Genomic DNA, 25,437 nt, shown 5'->3' on the forward strand with positions numbered 1-25,437 from the left:
CGGCTATTTGTAATCGAGAAGTTTGATTGAAATAGTTGAAAGTGAAGTGGTGGTTACGAGAGAAATTTCTATCGGCAAGAATATTCAGTCAGTTTGAGAGAAAAAATGGTGAGTTTTTTATAAAAAAAGAAAGGAGACTGGAATTTTTTTTTCTATGAGAAGAATCTGCATGCCCATTCAGTGTATCGATTTTTTGACGATTTGAAAAAACAGCAAAAATATTTTTTTCCATCAAAATGCACAGCCTTGCATTTTTTCCAAAAAAAAGGAACAATTTTACTCAGTGATAACTGAATTGGAACAAAATTCAATTTTGTTTTACCACATTTCTCAATTGGATTTGTGATTTCTGTTTTGCAGTATGAGATAATACATTTAAAGAAATCAAGACAACTTATTTTGCAATTGTCGAACAAAAAATGAGAAACTTATTAGAGGGGCTTAGTAAACATTACTCAAAAATGTTATTTGAAATATAAATGCCTTCAATAATTGTAAATAAATGTGTAGCGTTAGGTTTTTTTTTGAAAAAGATGTCTTGGATCATGTTCTTAATTTGAGACACACTGTATCAAAATAATAACGATTCAGTACAAAATTGTGAGGTAGTTTGTAGAAAGTGTGCTATTTACTTTTGACCTATTATGACAAAAATGTTCAATACCGTGTACCTACTTGCAAATTGAACAAACGGTATGTTGACTTTTGAAAACTTGGTAGGAGTATTTAAAACGATGAAGTGTCAAACTCACTTTTGTGCACTTTGCACTGTACTTCAAAGTGCATTTTATATCGCATAAGTCTTCACCACTGATAACAACCTTACAAACAGTTTAGATTTACATAGGTAATTTCAAATGAAACAAAAAAATGGATCATGAGTGTAACAATATATCTTAACAAAATGAAGTACATGTCAAAACTGAAATTTGTACAAAATAACATGAAACATAAGTAATCGCGGCATATTGGATATGCATGGTTTTAGTTTTCTATAAATTTCATAGATGGCGTCTTCGAAAGGGAAGATATACATGCTTACTTACTCTAAACAACGCATTTGTGGCTCAGTCTAGTATCACTAAGGAAACCTATGGCAGGACGAAACAACGCCGTCTGCTTTGTTTTTGGGCTCCGGTGTCATCTGATTATGAAATATGTTGTAGTAATTACTTTCAGTACTAGGACATCCATACTTATAATCTGAAAGTGGAATCGACTGACTTGTCCCCACCTCAGAGTAGAGTGGAGTTAAAACACACATTTTGAGTTCCAGTCCCTTCCTTATCGTATCCCTTGCGCATAAGAATCAAAATTGTGGACAATATCATCCTTTTAGAACACAAATTAAGTATTTTCAAGATTTTAATCACACTTCAAGCACAATCTATTTCACTTCAAAGTAGTTCTAGGAAATACTTCCATATAATGATTCATTATTCCCCCACAAAATGCAGCATTTCCCATAGCTGATATCTGTCAATCTATTTTTGATACTTTTTTCTATATTACTTGAGAGCATCTGCACTTTTGCGATTTCATCTTGTTCATTGTAGATTCTTGCAGAACAATTATTCCGGAAGTGGACATTGTCCTTATATTGTCATTGGTCGATTGGTGTGTCGATTGGTACAATAGTCCACAACAAGATTAAACATCAATTGGTTCAGTATTAATTCACAGGTGCTCTGTTGGATATTTGCCATATTTTTCCGGTCTTATTCTAGGGGGTCTATAAATTGACTAATTCCTGTAGCCCAGTGTTTCTATATGTTCATTGCTCTATTAATTAGTCTTTTACTTATTTTGAGCCCATCTCTGTTCTGTTGTTCTTCGGTTATTTTCTTAGACAATCTCATTAAAAAGGTTCCACAGGTATATTTTAGCTGTAGTCAAGACCAGCTGTAGTTTTCAAATTCTAACGAATTTGAAAACTACAGCTGGTCTTGAGTTTTATATGGTGTTGATGTTCCGTGCTTCCACATTCATTAGCCTTATTGTTATCCTTTGTTCCCGATAGGCATACAATATAAAGTTATTCAGTTCCTGTTCGCCAGTTTGTTCAGTTCGACACGATATTCCCAAACCAATCTCAATATTATTCTTCGGTTCATCAGTAAGCTGTGGTCAATCGTCCAAGCTCCTAACATATAAGCAGTATCCAGAACGTGTCGAATTTGTACCTTCAGATCATCACGGAGTGAAACGGAGAAGAAATTCAAGAGACTCTCTCACTGATTCCCACTCCAGATATAAGCTTCTCGTTTTTCAGGCAATCGACCACCATCTTAGCAAAATCCTCGTTGGTGAGCTTTACTCACTTACTTCGCCTTATGTCATCAGGGGTGACTGTTGGCGGAATTTTGAACGACCAGGGTAGGTAATGTCATCTACCAAAGTTGGCTGCCATTTATAGGAATGTAGGCTTTCACGACTGACGTCAATGTTTTGGTTGCTTTCCGGGTTTGGCCATGATCTTCTTTGGTTATTATCTCCAAACGTTTCAACTGCAACTTCGGCAGTCATCTTCAGTGGCGTGGTCAAAATACTCTTCTTGACTTCTTCAGTGCTGTGTGCCAGAACTTTAGTAGATATGTTCTCTCTTCCTTTCTGTTCAACAGACTGCCGCAATGACTGCCGCAGTTGCAGTTGAAACGTTTGAAGATTATAACCAGAAAACACCACGGCAAAACCCGGAAAACATTGGCTGCCATTTCTTTCTTCATTGCTAATATTGGTGTTCACTTTTCCTGATTTTCGGACGCTTCTCAAGATAGTGAAGTATTATAAGTTTTTGTTCTTACTGTCTTTGTTTTGTTCCTTGTTTTTGGGCTCTATTTCCATCTGTCTTCTTCAATTTCTTCATGTCCTATTTGTCCTATTGTTGTACTTAATGATTTTCTATCACCATGAATCACTGTGTGTACATTTAGAAATAAGAGAAATAAATATAGAGATGAGTATTCGATAAGTTGGGTTATCATATGTACCAAACTAAAGTACCGTTTTTTCTTTAATCATTCATAAATCTGGAAAACCCCGTATCCTGTAGAATATGCGACATACTCTCTGCGTATCCATCATTTATAAGCAAATTTATCGGCTTTGTAGGCAAATAAGTTTTGATTTATCGTTCGAGTGTTTGACGTCAGTGTGACGACAATATCGAGGTGGCTGTGGAGGATGCCGTGGGCGAGAGAACTGGAGCAGTGCCCGGGGTTGGAACCAGGCATGCGGAGAGGGCGTGATCATGCTCTGAATGAAAGTGTGATTACGTTTTTTAGAGGGTCTCGCAACTTGGCAGATATTTTTCTCGAAGGAAAATTATCTCGAGGTGTTGCTTCTGCTTTTTGATATTCGTACTCAAGTGGGGAAATTAGATGATTCAGGAATTATAAAAGAGTGACAAGTAATTCAATGCTCATGTTTTGAAAGTAGTTATTTCTGGTGGGATTTTTGCTTTCATATTATATCTGAAAGAGACTTATGCATGAGCTATACACATCTTTGTAGTGTTTCTATTTGAGTTGATTCAGATATTCTTTTCTCCGAAAACTCAATACATTTTTCGTTTGATGATGAAGAAGTGGCAAACTGAAGGCTGTTTCCTTCTCATTTGAAGAATGCACGAGTTCAACGTATGCACAGGAATGGCAAGAAAAATATTTCAAATTAACTATAGAGAAACACGGATAATCTCTGGCTGTCGAATTCGATTTCGATATCGAAATTCCAGGACTTCGACCTTATTTGGCATAAGAGTCTATTGTATGAACTTCGATGTTGTGACTTGTAAGATTGACTTTGTTCGTGGCTTTCCAATTTTCTTACATAACGTTCCTTAAAAGTAACCATCAATAGGTTTCTCTCGGATACCAACAACGGCAGGCATCCATATTGTCTCCAACCTTTTTTTATTAGAAAAGACCACAAATCCATCAGAAAGTCTGAATATCAGCTACCAATGTAGATCTTTGTAGAAAACAACAGGTTTCATGAAATCTGGAGGAATTTTGGCCAGAGTGCCAATGGCCAGACCTCAGTAACCGCCAGTAACCTCCATCAACTTATTGGGTGTCAGATTGGATTCGAATGTGGCCTGACACAATAACATTACTGGAATGTCAAAGTCAACTTTCCAGAAACTTGGAATGCTATTTCGAACAAAAAGTTGTACACACTTCTATACATTTTAATGCTTTATAAATCTGGAATTAGACTTTTTGAAATATTGGTCACATGGATGCCTGGAATATCGAAGAAATATCGTTTTTCCTCAAATAATTTAAGTGTTCGCCTAACTAGGCCCACTTGATTCGACTCAAAGCTATCTTGAACGTATACTCTTTAGAACGACGTATTTGTGTAACAAACTTCTAAAGACGTTTTCGATTCTTCAAACATGTTCATATAGTATGAACACTTCTGAAGAAGCTACATTATAGTAAAACACGTGTTGCGGTTTTGTAAACTATTATATGACAAATCTCACAATAAATATAACAATGGTGAAAAATACCTCCCAAAAGTTACTGTTGAGAATTTGTTGATCGTCTAGATAAAAGCTTGACATGGTGTTTTTGTTAACCTGTAGTGGACTTTACAATAATGTGTTTTTACAAGTGAATCATGAAAAATATGCCACTTATATTTTTATCTATCTTTCGGATATTTTAAATTTCATTTCCATTTAATTAATTTCGGAAATAAAAAGCCTGGAAAGTTTTCAAACGAAGATACTAAATGAATATTGGGGCCTTTGTTAGATATTGAAAATATTTTTTTATTGTGTTCATTATTTCTTTGAGTTTTCTGAAAGGTAGAATTAGAACGTCAGACATAGTGTGTACGAAAACACTTCTTTCACACAACAACGTGCGGGAGAAGTGTTTTTGTTGTATTATCTGAGATGTGTCAACATATAAATATTACAAATCTCCCTTTTCTCGAAAACATTGTCAACCCAAGAGCCCTGACCTGACTTTTTTTTAATTTCAGGTACCTCTTCTTATATTGCCCTTACTTCAAGTCATACTAGCATTCCAAACAACAAACACCCTTTCTTATCCGAACCCCATCTACGGTACCAAAAGGTATGGTCGCTCGGCTCAAGCCCAACACAGAGTGGCGTCTTACGATCCCTACACCTATCAAAACGTACATAGATACCCCGTAGGCTACTACAAACTCGATCCCTACACGCAAACGTACCCAGAGAGCTACTACTATCCGCAGCAGGAGTCGTACCCCATGTACTATGCCCCAGCTAGGACGTCAAAGTACGAAATTTACCAAGCAGTTCTACCTTACTACTACCAAGATGTCCCACTACCGAGGCAAGCGTACAGCGGTTACTACGACTACAGCGACCCTGTAGTTGACGTGCAAGACGAACTATTGCAGGAAGCCGAGAGAGAGGAAAGAGAGGAGACGCAACCGATAGGGCATGAGTCCTACTATGAAAATGACGGGGATAACTTTGGGGATGAAGCCAGCGTTGACGATATCAACGCAGCTTTCCTGCAGAATCTCATTATGACTCAAATGTACCAGGACTCTCTGGAAAACGGCAAAAAAGCGCCTGCAGACGTGTACGGAGACTACGACGAAGATTACTCCAAGGTGCCTACTGAATTGGATGACGTGAACCAACAACCTACTCGTGTTGCTGATGACGAGGCTGTAAAAGAATTGAAACAGCTACAGAAAGCCAACAGAAAAGATCAGTACAGAAACAGGGACAGCAAGGGCAGCGACAACCACTGGACGCAGAAAAATCAGGAGAAGAAGCAGAGGAGGAACAGACAAAGAAAACAGAAACAGGAAGACAAACGGTCCAACGTCAATTCGAATGATATTCCTTTCTCCCCAGAAGACGTTCTGGTTTATTACGACAGGAAGCCTGTCATCAAGGTTGGCACTACCAAATCACCATCTACTACAACCACAGGTGCTCCGGAAAGGGAGTCCAGGGGCCAGAAGGAAGAGTTTCAAATGAGACCTGCCACTCCTGTGAGAAACCCTTTTGCAGGCCCGGTCCTGGCGATGATGGCCAATGATGGTGAGAGGAAACGTACGCCATCTGTTTACGATACGATCAAACGTCTGCTTGATATGGAGAAGAGCATGGAAAATGTAAGCGATTTTCATTTATTCCATCTATTAGGTGCGTTTTGTTGTCTACTCAGAATCAGAATTCATAACTGTGTAAAAAACACTATAAGATCCTGGGAGTGGATCTGATCATTAAACCTTGCTTTTCTGTTTATATTTTGCTTTAGGTTAGAATAGGAAATGTAAACTGTACTTTGTCTTTAACCATAGTTACATTTCTGTTCAGCGATTCAAAATGTACATTAAAAGACATTTTCATTTCATAAAATCCAATACTGAAGAATATTTTTTATGTTATGAATATAAAACGCCACGATTGAAATATAAAGTAATTCTTAGGTACCTGAACGTCATTCATCATTTGAAAATTTCTGATTAGTAACCACAACATAAATTTTTATGAGAGTTTTCAAGATATAAACCTCTTCTAATTCAATTTGTATTTGATATTTTTTACAAGAACCCTCCTCGATTTTCCTTCTTTATGAAATTACCTCGACCAAATGGAAAAAAAAGGAAGTAATGGGGAATGTTCCTCAATTTGGGTTATTACAGCAAATGCAAGTTTAAACAAAATAAAGTTGAGTTTAATTCATGAGTTTTTCAAATTCACTTCGAAAAGTATTCAAATTGATGTTTCAAATGTTTTAATTTTTAAAGGGATTTGTTTCTAATTCACATATTGGCAACAGCGCCTAGAATGTTCAGGTTACCTAGATATTCTACTTTAAAAAAGGAAAATTATCTTAATAAATCAACAATTAAGGCAAAATATAAATTATAGTACCATACCACCTCCGTAAGCCACATAAAGAACAGTTGTTTTGTTATTTATTTATATAGAGGAAGATAGGTTAGGTGCACAAAATGTCATATGTCACAGGATGTCTCTGAACTCTGAACATGAGTAAACAGAACAGCACGCCTCTGAAATATGTCATCTTTGTTTGTCTCATACAGGTAACAGATTCATTGTCCTTTATTAGCTATAACCGATGTTGCCAAATGGTGAAATAGAAACGAATCCCTTTAAATGTTGAATGCGTTATTTCATTCCTCTTTTTTAAGTATTCAAATAATTTTTTAAAGAAAAAGGTTGAAATGATAAGTTTAAAATGCGTTGTTTCAGAGCTCTTTTATGAAAACTTCTTAATTTTCGTCAGGAGGAACATTCCCCATTGTGCCGGATGACACGTCCTATCACAAAAACTTTCAGAATAGCTGATCTGAATCAGATTAATGAAAACTAAACACACTTATTGCAGCTACTTTTATAGACTTGAAGTTGCAGACTGAAGTCTATGGTTTATACACAAATTCGTGAATGTTTCATCTTTATGGATATTTAAAAGCACCCAATTGAATATTGTTTGAAAGATATTTTAGTGAACGAGTCGTTGTTTATCTGGAATTTTTTGAACTTCCACAATCTGAAGAATGAATAAATCTTAATCAATATAGAATCTGGCATTCCCAGACCAGTCTTGATGTCATTTTTGGTTTCTTCAATGCCCTGAGTATCATGTGATCTATGAACATGTTTTGATGTACATCTAGGACAGGGTCAATAACTAGCTGATGTCAGATTTATTAGCCATGGTCCGTTGATTTTTGGCCTGAAGTTCCTTCTGCAACTGCCATGCGCACACTTTGTGCATGCATGTCAAATTCCATGACTATCGCACGATACTTGGAGGTATTTTCCTACAAAAACATTCTATTGCGGACATTTCGAGCCCGTGAAAATCAATGTTGCAATATTTGTCAACGCAATCTCGATCCCGCGTTGAGCCCCGTTCCAGGAACTTCTATCCAGGTGAAGCCAACGTAAAAGGTCAGAGTTCAGAAGAGCTTATTCATTGAAATACGACAATGCGTGGGCGTTTTGGATCGTTGAGGCCTCGATTGCCTCTTTCCTACGCTTGTAGGAAAGTTTGTATCAACAAGCGAAGACTCAACAGGGTTTTAGGGAAAGCTGCCTACGTAGCCGGATGGGTGGGCGTGGTTGGAAATGCCGGGTGAACTCCTCAATGAAGCTATTTCCAGGAGAGGTTCCGAGAAGTTTCGGAGAGTCATGGAATGATTTCTACTGCTTCGATGTTGATTTTCATAAAATATTTGGGATTATTAGAAATATATTTAATTCTCAGTATATTGGGCAGAACGGCCTAGAAAACTACTGATGTGCTAGGTTCAAATCTTGCCTATTTCGAAAATTTTAAAAATATTCTAATCAACTCTCGAGTTCAGAGAGTAACTTCTATGACACGTTCTATGTGAATGCTTCACTTCCTGATCGTTACAGGTCTTACCAAATATTCTGCAACACAATAAAATTTTATCGAAAACGGTGCGGCATATTTGAAAAAATGGTTCAGATTTTATGAAAATGGCAATGTAATGGGGAATGTTCCTCATGACGATAATCAAGTAGTTTTCATAAAAGAGCTCTAAAACATCGCATTTTGAACTTATCATTTCAACCTTTTTCTTTAAAAAATTATTTGAATACTTAAAAAAGAGGAATGAAATAATGCATTCAACATTTAAAGGGATTCGTTTCTATTTCACCATTTGGCAACATCGGTTATAGCTAATAAAGGACAATGAATCTGTTACCTGAATGAGACAAACAAAGATGACATATTTCAAAGGCGTGCTGTTCTGTTTCCTCATGTTCCGAATTCCGAGACATCCTGTGACATATGACATTTTGTGCACCTAACCTATCTTCCTATATATAAAAAATAACAAAACAACTGTTGTTTATGTGGCTTGTGGAGGTGGTATTGAACTATAATTTATATTTTGCCTTAATTGTTGATTTATAAAGATAATTTCCCTTTTTTAAAGTAGAATATCTAGGTACGTATAAATTATTTCAACTTGATATAGGCGCTGTTGCCAATATGTGAATTAGAAACAAATCCCTTTAAAAATTAAAACCCAACATTCGAAACATCAATTTGAATACTTTTCGAAATAAATTTGAAAAACTCATGAATTCAACTCAACTTCATTTTGTTCAAACTTGCATTTGCTGTAATAACCCAAATTGAGGAACATTCCCCATTAAATCAGGAAAAAAAATTAAGTATTTTGAAGCATCCTTAAATTCAGGTGATTGGAATAAAATAATTTAAATATTGAAACGTCCTAGCATCGGTCTTAGCTATTTTTCCGAGAATCTTGCAAAAAACGTTGGTATAATGATATGGTGTGGCTACAAAATCAAAATCTGAAGGTAGCATGATGTTATCATAAAGCTAAAAAAGAAATCGCCGAAAAATAAAACTAAAATTTTAAAATCCATTTAATTTAAATTTAGCGAGGAGGAGGACCAAGCTATTTTCTGTCAACATTTAAAGATTCATATAATCACAGAAAGTATTCACACATAAATATCTATGAAGTTAGAAAAACAATTTTTTTGTTGTTGAAAAATATTCAGATATTCACGTATGTTTACATCAACTCATAGGTTCATAAAAAAAAACAATAGACTAATAGAAAAAGAGAGATGTCAATTCAACAGAAAAAGTTACTGGCTTGATGATTTTATTATGTTATTTCATAACATTTTTCCGAAATTTCCATGACGTCACGTTACATCCCAATATCCAATTTAATTTACCTACTATATCTTGGAATAACTTTCCCACTATATCTGGAAATGACTTTGCTGCGTTCTGCTGAATACGAACACTTTCCTAGAATCCCACGTCTCTAGGGAAGGTAAACTACACCATATATGTCATCACGTACGAGGATTATTTCCACCAAAGCTCTATATTTCAAATTATTTCGAGGAAACAGTTGACGTGCATCTCTTCATTAAATACGAAAGTATCCAGCCCGAAGGACCAATGTTATCTTGTACGGTCTGTATGAATAAATAATCTGACTGTTTTGTTCTATCGGATTTTCGTAAAAAAAATTCGGGGGTAAAGGTGCACCATGAACTGAGTGGAATAATGGTGATTCCTGACAACCAAGAGCACTGACGAGTACTTACTTTCAGTGATTAACAGTTTCACAGGAGTATTTCAGAGTAAAATTCGTGACAATGAATATAATTCATGAATTCAATCTGTTGAAATCTATTTATCAACCCTCCAAAGTTGAAACGTGTACAAGATAATAATTAACGAGGTCTAACTTTTCAACGTGCGACTCCTAGCCCGGTTTGATCTCGAACCACCGTTTTACCTAGCTGTTGATTGGATGAGTGGAGCAAACCACTACCCTACCGAACCGACTACTGGCCTGCTCGTCAATAATGATAATAATATAATATAAGTTTATCCATAGATAAGTTTCAAAACATTTTATAATGCATATCTCATTATGAATAAACTAAGATATGGACCTTACGAATAGAACTCGAAAGGTTTCCTAAAAATAAAAATTAGCACATTCTTTAATTAAAAACATTTGTAAACTTTGAATTCACACAGATATTCTATATTCATTTAAAAAAAATTATTTTGATTGATTAGAAGATCATACAATTTTTTTTACAAGAGTCAGTCCTCCAACTCTCAGTTTCTTCAAAGATATATAATGATTTACTTTTTTTCAAATCATCTGGTATTTCATCATACTCGTAAATTTCTCTGGTAAATTTTATCAATAATTTTATCGTTTTGCAAGTTATTTCAGTTAAATATCGAGTGTCATATGTAAGATCATTAAATTTGATGTTTTGTTCATTTTTAAAAAAAGGAATCATTATTCTATACATTCTATATTCTATATTCTATATAATTGCTTTATTTTCATTTTTTACCCTCTTCAAATAATAATTCAGTTGAATATTCTCAATCTTCATTATACATTATTTTCAAAAATCTTTTTTGTATAATTTTAAATTCTTTCAAATGTATTTTTTACAATACCCCAGCGTAAAATTCTATAATTCATAACTCATTGAGATTATAGCAAAGAAAAATAAAGAATCTCAAGTACTTGTATGTTTGAAAATCGTTTCGAAAAAAAAAATTTTGGAAAGTTTCTTATTTTTTTACAATATAATTTATTTGACGCTTTCGTTTTAGATGTCTATCAATCATTATTCCAAGATATTCGACACAGATACTTTCGAAAATGTGTGTATTATTATTATTATTTTTATTTCTGAAGAAAGCTGGTTTTGGTATTAGAAGACTGTTACCAAGTATTTTATATGACTGTTGGAGTTTTTCAACTCACTGCCAATGTTCGCTGACTCTAAAAATGAAATTGGTAATTGCTGGAATTTGTCCAATATATGAAAACCGAATAGACAATATTTTGTCTTTATGAGTAGAGTTTATAGTTGTTACCTGAGAGGGTAGAATTTCCATTACAAGATACTTTCTATGTTAACAAAAAATACAAATAGATATAGCAGCCCGAGTTGAATACAGAAAATTGAAGCCGTAAGAAACTTCAAAACTTCGAGGACTGAAAAACTCGTTTAAAATACCTCACACCTGACACCACTTGTAATAACCTCTGCCGCAATGGATGATAACAGAATTGTTTATTTGATAAGAGAAATACTTGGTTGAAGTTAGTGACCCAAGGACAGAAACTTGGAAAAAAACTTGTTTGATAGGAAACTTCTAATTGAAAATGTGTATATTCATTATTACAAACTAAATTTCTGAGAAACAAGTGCTAACTGATATTCAAATAATTTTCGTTGTTTTTGTATTACGAAAAACGTGTAGGTTATGGGGAAGATTTGTATCATTGATTCAAGTTTGCTTAATGCTGCTTACTGGTTAATCGATTTGTTGATCATAAATGGAGTGATTTTCTCAATTTTTCGCCGATAAATCACTTCCTTGGCTTATTTCAGCTATCTGTTTGGTAACATCAAAATTAACTTCGTTTCGCTATTTTCGGGCTTCAACTCAAAATGATGTTAATGCAGCGAGAAAGTGTGATGCGATCAATATTCTGAATTAGGAGACTATGACTATATGCATGTAGCCTTTATTTATTTACCCTGATTTATAATATTTTACGATTGAAAAGTAGTTTTTCAAAGTGCTTTAATGATTTTACCTAGCTTTTCACTTCTGAATTTCACTAGTTCGGACTTCCATTGTCTACATCGTCTTCGGGTGATGACCCGAAGACGATTGTGGATACTTACAATCGAAACGTCGTGAACTAACTTGGCTTGAAATCTCTATACTTTTTTATTTATATCTTTATTTTCATTTTGTATTTCTTTATTTTTATTTTTGTTCGATTGTTTTATTTTTACTTGTATTTGATTTCACTATTATTTCATTTCAGGTTTTTTGCTTAATATAATTGTTATTCACAGCTATTTATTTTAAATTCTTTTTTTTTTTTAGTTGTTTCAGGGATTTCAAATAATTATATATATTAGACAATATAAATATATTGGCATAAATAATGGCATAATTAAGTAAATTTATGACATTAAAAATAAAATAAATACAACAATAAAAATTAATTGGCGCTCCGGGGCGACTTCATTGATTCCAGTGGCGCATTTGCTTTTTCAGCTGCAGGAAAACCCGGAAAAACCTGCAGCACCACATCATCTGAAGATCTTGATGTAACAATGTCCTCTCTCTCATAAAACAAAATGTAGGGTGTCTCCAGAGGCTCCAATAAATTCAATGCATCGCCAGAACACTTCGTGACACGACTATCGTCAAACTTAAACCAGTCCGTTTCTTCTTTGACCAAGGCGTAATAATGACCACATTCAACGCCAGAACCACAGTGAACAATGACTGCATGAATATTATAACAGTGGTCTGCTAGGTTGAAATGTTCATCTATTTCGAACCTTCCAAAGAGTTTCTTGCTTCCGTTAGAGGTTGAGTCTTGTTTGAATAATGGAATAATAATAAATAATAGACAATGGAAGTCCAAACTAGTGAAATTCATCGTGAAACATTGTCAATCATTTCCACTTCTGTATATCGGTTCTTTCATGAAGAAACAGTGTATATTCAATGCTTTGACAATTTTTTGAGTAGGAGATGGAGCTGTGCTTGTAGATTTTCTGTTTGTATGAATAGGCTTCTGGTGAGCTGGTTTTTCTCAAGCCTAGGTTGATTTTCTTCAAACAGGCAAGTTAAGGAGGGTATCTGTCGTTTTTTTAATAAGTATGGCAGTTTTGAGAGTGGATTTATTACTCATAACGTGTTAAAAATGGGTCTAGAACTTGGTTGTTAGATGTCGAAAACATATATTTCTCATATTATTATATTGGCGCTCTGTTTGAAAGCTGACCAATTCAAAACGTTCATTATGCTAGAAAGATTATTCACGAATGAAGCAGTCAAGTGCTCCAAAAGCGATCATTCAAATTTTTATTTGTTGGATAACATATTTTTATGGATAATATCACCTGATGATAGATTATTGTTACAGTTACCTTCTAACACAATATCACGAAGGATTTTCAGTAAGTCCTATTCGTCCCGGAATCAGCACCCGAAATACATTCATGAAGTCATTAGCCCATCTCTCCACCCCCAGAAGACTATTTATTATATAAATCCAATTATGGCGCAGGCTGGCAAAAGTTGGAAATTTCATTCACTAGGAGCCTGGCGTTCCCGCTTCGATTTTCCCATCCCCCGACCCCGTTTTCATTCATCTCTGCAGTGCGCTATACTTGGCGTCGACCACGTCGCTGGCGCTCTCCCAGAATCTCAACTACTCCGTCGCTAATATTGGGATAGGCTGACGTGACTTCTAGTTTTTACCAGCTATGGAAGCTGGCCGATCCATGCTTTCCCCAGAGACAGGTGTTCCTGGAAAATTTGATGCGCGTGGTAAAGTTCGACGATAGTTCCAATCAATCTATTGATTTTTGCCGTTTCTCGAGCATCGTGTGGACCTATTCATAGAGAAAGGAAAAATTATATGATATATACCTCTTCTCTCATGGGGAGATCCTCTGCAGGCTTTGAAAATCGTAGAAGAGAAGATGATCAGCAAGGAGAGCAAACATGCATTTTCTTTGATAAAATGAATTCGATAAATAATATATCAATCTAAGATATTCTTCTAACAAATCATTATTTATAATATTGCAAAATTCACACTCGCTTTTCTATTGTTACAGAGCCAAGCTGAAAACGCAATTCGCCCCTCAATGAAGAAGAGGATAATCACCCCAGAGGAAAACCTCACACGTCAACTCACCGTTCTAAAGAAAGCACAGTAAGCTCTTTAACTTCAAAGTCAAACGCTGAGTTTCAACCGTAAATAACATTCTTTACAACGTCCAGCTCCTGTATTATTATTTCATATTGACATGTATAGAGAATAAGTCTAATAATAATGAAAAAGGAGTTTCAAAGAGGCGAAAATGAAGAAGCATACCCGACTTGTAGGGTATGAAGACTGACTGACTACTTAGTATTAATCGAAACATTTTTAAAATGCTGATATGATTATACCAACAAGGATTCGATCCTTCGCAGTGTATATATTACTGTGCTTCAACATATAAATGTCTTATATTTGATCACCATCAGCACATTCCTGATTGTTGTTTCTTTTTATTTAACAGTCCAGAGAATTGGGTGAAAAATTCCAAAACTCGGTTTTGGAAATTTTTATTCAATGTGCTGAGAGGTGCTGATAAGTGAAAAGATTTGATAATAGGACAATAAAATATAATTATCAAAGTTCATACTGGGGAACACTATCATTGAACATATGAAATAAAAATATATTTTTGTAATTGGTATAGCAGAAAACCGTTAAAAACAGGTTGTTATTGCTGTGGAATGTCTCTGGGAAAATTTAACATATCCCGTTCAATCAAAGTTTTTGTATTAGGTCTACAGTTAATATTATTATTCTAGGTGAGTTTATCAAAGAATCGGTGCTTCTTGAATATGAAATGGAAGTTTACATTTTTCTTTCGTGTTTCATAGTTTACTCATGATAAGGTTTCTGAATCGACATTGAATATACTTCCACAAGTCTACTCTCAGTTTTTCCCTGTTCTGAAAATTGCAATTTACAGTAAGATTCACATTAGAATACATTTGAATGAATTAAACACATATAGAATTGAGAAAATTAAAATGATATATTTTTGAAAATCTCAAAATTCTAATAATTTTTGTCACGACAAAAGACGATGTACACAACAAGAAACTTGTGATAATTTCATTTTCAACTAGCTGGATACAGATTATATTGTTGGGCATACAGCGAGAGATTCAGTTTGTTAATAATTTATATGTGACAATGTGAGCAAAGTCTTATTGTATTATTGTGAAGGTTTCCATTACTGCCATTTGGGCTAGAAAATGCCCCTGTATCTCTCCTAAGAATCATTGATACTCAAATAAAAATACAAACTGGCATACTCAAAGAAAGAAATGATATTGTGGAAAATAATAGCTTGCTTCTGAATTAATGTCAGTGGAGGACTTAAAACGGTAACCAATTGAACTTGATAGTTCGTAATGGAACCTCTGGCGTAAAATGAATCTATTGAAAACACTTTACCAACACCAGAACAAAATTACGGTCTCTCGGAGATACCAAGACTGTTTTCAATAGATTTAACCAATTGAAATTTCGCAGATTCTAATTTAACAACTCATCAAGGCAGCGTCCGTGGCAATTGTCCGATACAAATGGAAAAACAGATGATTCGATTCTATTCTAAACACTATGATTTGGCTCAATCTGCATTTTGAACATCTTCAGGTTTGCAAGGAAAATTCCAACTATGAGAGTGAAGTGGCTCGATATTCAATAATGAGACACGCATATTCTGTCACTGAATTATCTAATGTCGGTTATGAAGCCTTTGTCAAGATTCAATGGTATCTAGAATCAGTTGTAGACTATTCTTTTTCTTTTTTTTTTAATTCGGCGTTAAAATTCAGATGCACGAAAGAACCGATGAAAATCTAGTAATACTAGTATGCAAAAAATTAGAATAGCTTCTGAAGAAATAGTCGATTCATCAATAATTTTGAAAACGAAAAACTATGTTTTCAATTCAGAAATATCATTTCATTATACCATTTAGTGAGAATATATAAAATTTCAAGGCAAGCTATCAGAAACAACTGCTAACGAATATTTGGGAAACACATGTTGCCTAGTTATTATACAATATTCGACTGCTGTCGACTACCCCTCTTGTTGTTTTGGCTAGAGGAAGATTTTAAAGTTTTTTTATATGTTTAATGATATTGTTTGCCTAATTACCAACTCGTTCGCTAGATATTTCATTTACAAATCATGCGCCTTAGCTAAAACAAACTATACAAGGTATTCATACTTCGTACATACACGCATACTGAAAATATGTAGATACATTATACATAAATGTGGATGGGTAGTTCAAACGATAGTTCAAAACGCCCTTTATATTCTAAGGGAGAGATGTTACTATATTTTCTTCACACGATTGCGGATCTGAAATATAACTGAGATAGTTTAACTAAATGCAAATACACTCAACACTCTAGTGAATATATAGAAAATCCGTTATACTAGTCATGATGTGTATCACGCGAGTCTTGCATTTCCTTCAGTTGAGATGACTCAGTACTGGCCTGTAGATCCGTATTCGTTTTCACATTGCAGAGGAATTCTGTGATACAGAGAAAAAAGGACTGCTGCTTCTGGTAGATTTATTAACTGTGAACCTTTAGATAGAAAAAAAATGCAAATTGTGTGTGTCAATTTAAATAGTCGAAATATTTAATGATCACTTACTAATCATCCTGTATCGCTCCAAACTAAACAGTGTCGTTCACTATTTCCTTGGTATATTTTATCATGATCAGATAAAGAGGTTTTTAATTTTTTCTTATGGTTATTATTATTCTTTGGATATGAGTAACAACGATTTTTTTTATTTAATTGACACTTTATTGGTGCAAATGTTGGAAAAGTCTTTTTTATTGTGAAGTTTTTCATCATTGCTTCTCTCTCTTTTTCCGTTAACCAGCTGTCGTCCCCCTTCGAATGACAACTCTCAAAAGTCACAACTTGTGCGAGTCAAGGACTAACGAGGTCTTACCTTTTAACGTGTCACTCCTGCACGGAGTTATGGAGACCAGCATTTGGGCTTAAGAATGCTTCTGGGTCTATCTAAATAATGTACAGCTTGATTTTAAAGTAATAGCAATTGAAAACTCAAAAAGGTAACCGACTAAAATTTGCAGATTCTAAAGATAATGAATTTTAGGAATTTTTGATGATTTCTCACATACTTGGGGGCATACTTGAAGACTGGCTATAAATCAAATCATCTGAAAGAACATTTTTTTATGGCTAGTCTCAACTCCCTACACTGTAGGTTGATGGACTGACATCTATCAGAAAACAACTACCCCCTTGGCTAATACCACGAAAGGCTTTGGCTGTTGACGATACAACTGTTTTGTGGAAATCTAACATCATTATTGGACAATTTCAATGAAAAATATCATTTTTTCTGAATTAATTTTCTATTTGTAAAATAATTCATCTATATTTTTCTTCAGAATATCTGATAATTCCACTCAAAAATTATTTCGAAATGGAATTTTACCAAGTTATTGTTTGTTTGAAAATTCGAATTGCCGTCTATTTTTGTTCAGTTCTTCGTGAGTCGAAAGAATACCTGTTGTCGGATATCGATTTCATTTGAACCTAAACTTCTAAAATAGAAAAAAATCTATTTTCCACAGCTGACCTGGTTCTAAAAGCAACAGCTCGGTCCAATTGGAGACTATTTTCGTTTTATCGCTCATAATTCTAAACGAATTAGCTGCACGTTGGGCGAGCAATTATTGTACGACTATAAACTCACTCGGCAATATTCAAATCAGCCAGATAAGGGAAACGAAATAGAACAGAAATAAAGAAAAGCGGAAAGTGAAAGCTGCTATTAATCGACATGGGGCTAGAGAGCTCCATAATTGAAAAATCGCCCATCTCTACACGATTTTACTTTCTGTTGTATCAAATTGCAGTATCAGAATCTACATATTCATTACATGATATATTGAATCATCCATTCTTTCCCTAATAGTCGAGCTTAACTGTTTCCATTTGATTTCAGATTTTTTAATGAAACCCTACCACAAAATCATTTGAGATACTTTGGCTCATATAGGAATGTAGGTTCTCATGGAAAAGTCTTTATGATGAAGTTTTTCATCATTGCTTCAGTTGAGAAGACTATCATGTGGGCTTAAAAACGCTCCTGGGTCCATCTAAATAATATACAGCTTGATTTCAAATTATTATCAATTAAAATCCAAAAAGGTAACTGACTATTTGCAGATTTTGCAGAATATGAATTTTAGGAATGTTTCATATGAGATTAGACTTTATTTTAGTTTTGGGTAACTCTATCATCATTATTCGACAATTTCAATGAAAAATATCATTTTTTTTCTATGTTCTATTTGCAAAATAATTTATTCAAATTTTTCTTCAGAATATCTAATAATCCCACACACTTTGGCTTATTTTTTTGTGATTTTACAGAATTAATTATATTTAAATTCTTCTCAGAGCTCTAATATGATTTCTAACTGTAGTTAGAGATCGTGAGAGTCGCGAGTGAATATATGTTTCTCAGTCAGAAGACGGTTTGCAAATGTTGAACTTTCAAAAAAATGTGTCTATGTTTTGTAGTACTTTTCTAAAATGTTTTCCCCGTTTGACCAATATAAAAGTTGGGACAAGAGCTCAAAATATATATCTCCAATCTATCTCACACTGTCCTTCTGTTGGATAAATTTGGCTCATTACTTGTTTCTGTAGTTTTATGAACGAAAGGGAGTCACTTATTTCATAGCAATTGATGATAATTTTTGTATCAAATTCAATTTTTTTTGAGAACTGTTTCTGAAGAGTGAACTTTTCATAGTCTATTATAGCATATTGCGGAACAAATGCTGACGAACTGTATATAACCATATCAATATATGATGCATGAAAAATTGTAATTAGCAATTTTAGTGCTAGTGAACTAAAAATTTAGGAAGTTAATTCAATATATTTTCCGATTGGTACGTAATCACACTGATGTTGAAACTGCAGCCTTGATTGAAGTAAGATGAAGAAGGATACGTTGTTTATTACTATTTAAAACAGAGAGATAATATCTGAAGGGAATTATAAACAATCAGAAAAAACGAAAAAATATTAGAAATATTTTTAATTGACGGATGAAAGATGGAACTAATTTTGAGGCTGAAACAATAACAAATGTGATGAACTGTGAATTTTGAGAATGTGCAAATAAGGAATAATAAAGAATATTTGACACCCAATGAATCATGACCTTTCAATTGTCAGAATTTATGTAGCCAATATTTGAAGGAGTGAGAGAAGCACATAACTCGTAGGATCCTATAGTGCAATCTATTTGATTAACAGATATTTTACATTCATAGAGTAACATTAAAGTTTCTTTTTTCTGCCTAATTTTTCACCTCAATTCTGTTCTTTGGACCTACTGCCACAAGTACTACAGTTATTTTCGAAAAGTTTCCCGAGTGGTTCATTAATAGTTCCTGAACCCGTGACCTTTCAACTTTAACATCCGCACTTCCATTAATGCTTCTTCTGAATGTAATAGTTTTAATTATGAGAGAAAGCATAGAGAGTGTATCTGCAGGACCCTAAATTGCTTTCAAATTGAGTTATCGCCGCATTGATTGCTCTCTGTATCTCAAGGGAAATGACGATGTTCCTTTTCAATTTTCCTGAAAAGAGAATATAATTTTTTCAGCGGAAAACACAAGTGTAGTAGTTCGGATGATCCATCATATTTATACAAATTTTATAAAGTAGCGCTAGCTCATACTGAACTTTTATATACAGCTTAAGGTTAAAAGATAACCAAGATATGTGTTACTGGACCTTGAGAAAAATCTGATTACCCTAAAAAGGCAATTAACTTGAGAATATTATATCAGTAATCATGGTAAAAACATATATTTTAAATAAGATGGTCTATTGCATATTGTAATGTTCAAAATGTACGTTACTGAATATGATATTTAGTAATCGATGGAGTATTCCGTCAATAAAACGCTGACTACCAGGATAGCCAGATCTGAACCTTTTGGACGTTTTCATGACGTTAACTCAAAAAACGAAAATTTCGATTTCCCTTTCTCATATTGTGGTCACAAAAATATTCAATCAAATTTTCATGTTCAATATATCCTAATTGAAAAGATTTCGATTAATTATCCGATGGTCATTATTGAATTCTTGTACATATTCGAGAGATAGCTCAAATGAACTTGTCCTGAAATTTCCATTAAGGTTAAACTCGTGCTTTTGACATTTGCCAAGGATCTCAAACGCGTTAATTGGTTTTGTTCACAAATATAGAAGTTCGTCATTGTTTGAAATTCTAATTTGCATATAATGACTTTTAATTTCGACTATGTGGAATGCTTAGGTTTCTGCATACCGAGAAAGAGTAGTCAATAAAGCTGTGGAGATAAGTTTATGGATAGAACTGATAAAGAAAGGACGAGCCCTCGGATATTTGTTTTTTTTTTGTAGAAGAACCGAGTTCAGCGTCATTTCAAGTGTTTATTACAATTCACACTTTGAATTTCTGATTTGATTTTTACCCCCCGTTTATAGATTTTATAGAAAAAAAGGCTCGACGTGAACATCGCCAATTTTGGAATATTTAATTTTTGGAAATTCTAATAAATCCAGGAGAATATTGTCATGTAGTCAGTGTTATTGTGCTCATTAAAAATGATGTTTTTTGTAAATGTGTAGAAAAAATTCCAAAATAGGGATTAGAGGAGGAGAAGACTCAGATAAAAGAAAAAAAGTGATTAGGGAAAACGGCGTCTAGAAAAATTTCTGTGTAGTTATAATGCCACACAATACTTAACATAATTGAGAGAACAAAATATAGAATAGAAGGAATAGCTAATACAGGAAACTCAACTCGAAAAGATGAGGCAACAGCAGAAAAGTTGAAGAATGTGGAACGAAATATTGCAATCAGATCAAGGATGAAATCAGAACTTATTTTGTCATTTTATGAAAACGAAGATTAAAAACAATGTAAGCAACAATATAAATAAAACATTGAGAAAAACGACGTGTTCGAGTTGCAAGGAAAGAAGAAAATACAGAAAGTCTCTATCAATCCATAAGTTTTCCCGTTTTTTAGTGATTCATTTTAAAAGATTCTCTCTAACAAAAAGATTCAGAGGCAAATTAAATGTTGCCATCAAATTTCCTCTAGATGGATTAGATATTAACAATTATGCAGCAGACAATGTGATTCGTTGTCGTTATAATCTATATGCACTTTCGAATCACAGTGGGTCTACTTACAGCGGACTTCATACAGAATTCTGCAGACAATCCTATACTGGAATGTGGCACGAGTACAATGATTCACACGTATCACCAAAATCGCTTGTGAGTGAAGATGCTTACATCCTCTTTTATGAAAAGGAGGTAAAAACAAAAATTTGGATCACTTCACGCCAAAGAGACTTGGACAGACATAAAAATATATAGATATAATATGAATTAATAAGAACTGATGATGAGGAATCAAAAAGATTGAAATGAAAAATAGTGGTTAAATGAAGATTGTATCTTTCGCAATGGAAATCTTGAAGTGAACTGTATAAGTAGTCTTTAACAAAAAAAAACGACAAAAAAAGTTTATGTTTGAAACCATTCAACACAGTTTTCAACAAATACATGAAAAAATCTGATACTAACAAAAAGCTGCGACTTCAACTCCAAAAAGTCACAACAGAAAGTGATAGACGATGTCTTACAGACTGAAACGTAATCTCATCACAAAAGGAAGGATAATTATAAAATAGTTCAATGATAGCTCAGTCAAGTGTATTTCATCCCGCTCATTTATCTCGTATTCCAGAGTAGTAGAAATTAAAGTAGAATATTGATGGAATTGGCCGATACGTATTCAAGTAACAATTTATTGGGAGTTTTTTTTCACGCCCTGCATCCAAAAAACGATCAAACACTGCCATTGTCAGGGATTTCACCATCTTGTCTTCATTATCGCTGTCCCTTCTTTGTAGTTCTTCTTTAACTTTGTGAGTATCTGATGTTAAACCTATTTTGGATTTTGTTTTTGCCAAAATAAGTCAGCAGTTTTAGATGTAGATAATGCCGGAAATATCAGTTCGCTTCAGGAAATGATGAAATACGTAAAAAGACATTGATAAGCGACCATAAATTTGTTGAACAATAACAAGAATCATCTGCAAGGATAATTTTCATCAGTATTCAGTATCTGATGTGGTATTAGTTAAAGCAGTAGCTAGTTTCCGACAATTATCTAAACATTCATACATTCATACTGAAAATATGTAGATACATTATACATAAATGTGGATAGGTAGTTCAAAAGACCCTTTATATTTTAAGAGAGATGCTACTATATTTTCTGCATACGGTTGGGGATCTGAACTATAACTGAGATAGTTTAACTAAATACAAATATACTTTAGTGTATTTGTATATTCACTTTACTGAATATAGAAAATCCGTTATAATAGTCATGGTTTTTATCTAAACAGTTTACATTTCAATTGTTCATCACCGTTGATGATTTTGATACGACAAAGATATAGCAGAAACTAAAATCAAGGTTTTGTTCATAAATTTCATTCACTTCACTTTAACAAGATGTCGAATGATGAAATCTGAATCTGCAATCAATACACACAGTACCTAGAGTAGAGTATCGAATTGAGCTGTTGTGAAAGTAATAGTATTGACAAGAACAACCAAAATGTCACACAATTTCTTCAACACAACAATAAATAATCTACAGTGATGTGGGAACTGACTATATTAACTGATGGAAAACTTCACGATGATAAAGGCATGCCTTTAATTCTCAATACAATTTTCTCAGGATTGATGCTTGAACCCTGAAAAGGAAGTCAATATTAAAATAAATACACTACTGAAAGCGATATTTTATAATGATTTTCAGAACGCTCTTTGTTTTCGGTGGCAAAAAAGACAATAAATAATGTTGGAATATATTGCAAAAGTGTTACTACTACTGCAAAATTTTGCTTGCCACTATGGCCATCTATGACTCGAAAAATAAAAACTTTGAGTACTTATATATATGTTAAATTACAAGGCGCAAATGCGTAGCCTCGAGAGTATTAGTGATGTGATTATGGTGCTATGCCAACAATATCTTAATGGGATGGTTTTTATGTTCACATCTTAGATGGTCACAGTGAAACAGATAATTGTTTATGTTGCTCACATGTCTAATTTTTCACTACTACATAATTATTTTTGTATCGTTGAAATTTATTGAAACAAGCTTCGTCCATATTGTGTGCGTACCTAGGTGATTCTGTGAAAAAATAATGTTGTAGAACATTTCCGAGATCAATATTATAAATTCGTTCGACGTCTGGAGTATACTACTACTAGTAATGTGATAGTTCATATGACGATGTCCAAAGTATTTAAACAAAGCAAAGAAGAGCAAAACTGATCCAAATTTCGAACGAAAACCTTTATATATATATATATATATATATATATATATATATATATATATATATATATATATATATATATTGAAATCCCAAAGTTTTATTCACTACTTACTATTTTTTCAAATTAATCGGGAACTGGATTTACCCAAGGTTTGAATATATCAGTTAAAAATAAAACTTTTTGGCTTCCCTATTCCACAATTTTTCACAGAACGCCGTATATGATACTGATTCAAATGTCACATTGTTGTACATATCCCTGCATATTTCGAAAAAATGTAAATACTATATTTTGATATCGTAGAGTCTATAGCTGAACAGTTACCATTATTAGCAAATTCATTGTTATGTTTGTTGTTATCGTTGTTTATGTTAGTTTGTAGATATAGATAATGTTTCTTTCTTCTAACTAGTTTGTACATGACATTCTATTCACGCTTCTGTGTCTATTATAATACATTCTACTGACTGATAATTAAATAAATGTTTATGATACTCCGGTTGTTTTTATATTATATTATATATTTTCACTGCCAAAAAATATCAGAAAGTAAAAAACTATTAGTATACAGAAATGAAATTGTGAGTGAGGTGGTATTGATATTCATAAATAATAAGAAAAAAAAATCAACCATACAAGATGATAGCCAATGTTGAGTTTATGAAACGTGTGCGTTTCGGGTCTCCCGACTGAAGTGAAAACTTAAACTAATCTGAGATAATTGAAATTGTTCAACTTGTGAAAAGCTTAGGGTATCACCCAAATTTTATGTACAATAATATAATAATGTAAGGAAAGGTTACTTATTAATACATTTTTTCATTGATTATTTTGTGTATGTACATATATTATAGCTACCGTGAGCCAGTTGTTACTCTTATACGATTGAATAATGATACAATGTACACAGACAAATGTAGTATCATAAGTTTTAACCCACATTTCCCACAATGAAGAAATATTAAGTGCATGCTGATTAGATTTTCATAATACTGTCAACAGTACATGTCTAACGCACACTAAACACTGATCGTATATCCGACGAGAGAAGAGGATTCTGCCTTCCGCTGCCTTCCGCATGAGAGAAAGAGAAGCCAGACAAATTGACGCCGTAACGCGTTAGGAAGTTATCAGTTCCAAAATTGAATTATTGTTACCTGAATTGGAGACAAGATGATGATATGAGCAATAAAAAACTGGAAGAAAGTGAGAGTGAGTTGATATTCGTCGTGGTAATAACTAGAGAAAAAATTGTTTTCCGACAAGCATTTACTATACATACTACTGTGTGGGGGACATTGGGAGAGGTTCAATTTGAATTTGATGACAAATATTCTTTTACTTTAGAAAACTGTATCATGTAAAACAAAATAGATCTGCTGAGGTAGAAACTATTAGCGTTAATGAGCAAAGTAGCTTAAATTATAACGTAGCAGTAGTTTGAAAGCTGGGTAGTTCTCTGGTAGTTTGACATCAATTTCAATCGATATTGGAAAAAAATCACACCAGATGTGGTCTATGAAATCATTGAGATTATTAATATAAAAGTATCCATAATTATGGTCTCGAAAAGAGAGGTTCGCCATCACCTTGATCTGAAAGCCAACGTAACTCAAGTCGATTAACTTCGTCAGCATAAAGATTGTGTCTTTGGTATTCGATGAAGTCGCGGAAGGCCATTTTTGCCTGATCCTGATTGGCAAAAGTTTTACCGGTGAGAAAGTCATCGAAATGCTTGAAAAGATGAAAGTCGGTTGGCGAGAGGTCTGACCCTCTTCCTATCAATGCAATAACCGATTGAGA

General features: G+C 33.8%; 1 protein-coding gene across 1 annotated transcript; it reads left to right on the forward strand.

The window, feature by feature from the left end:
* On the forward strand, window positions 1-24,129 carry LOC111518043 (uncharacterized). Its single transcript, XM_023174370.2, has 3 exons — window positions 1-108; window positions 4,999-6,135; window positions 14,222-24,129. Exons 1-3 carry the CDS (start codon window positions 106-108, stop codon window positions 14,321-14,323), a joined length of 1,242 nt encoding a protein of 413 aa, XP_023030138.2. The 5' UTR covers window positions 1-105; the 3' UTR covers window positions 14,324-24,129.
* The last annotated feature ends 1,308 nt before the right edge of the window (window positions 24,130-25,437 follow it).

The sequence above is a fragment of the Leptinotarsa decemlineata genome, unplaced genomic scaffold (genome assembly GCF_025532065.1).
Source record: "Leptinotarsa decemlineata unplaced genomic scaffold, Ldec_3_MD MMD2_tig00026328_RagTag_RagTag, whole genome shotgun sequence".
Classification (NCBI taxonomy): domain Eukaryota; kingdom Metazoa; phylum Arthropoda; class Insecta; order Coleoptera; family Chrysomelidae; genus Leptinotarsa; species Leptinotarsa decemlineata.

Bases quoted from the DNA above. Each gene is read 5' to 3' on its own strand.
- LOC111518043 (XM_023174370.2), top strand. The intron at 6,136-14,221 runs GTAAGCGATTTT...CTATTGTTACAG, and splicing joins TGGAGAAGAGCATGGAAAAT to AGCCAAGCTGAAAACGCAAT.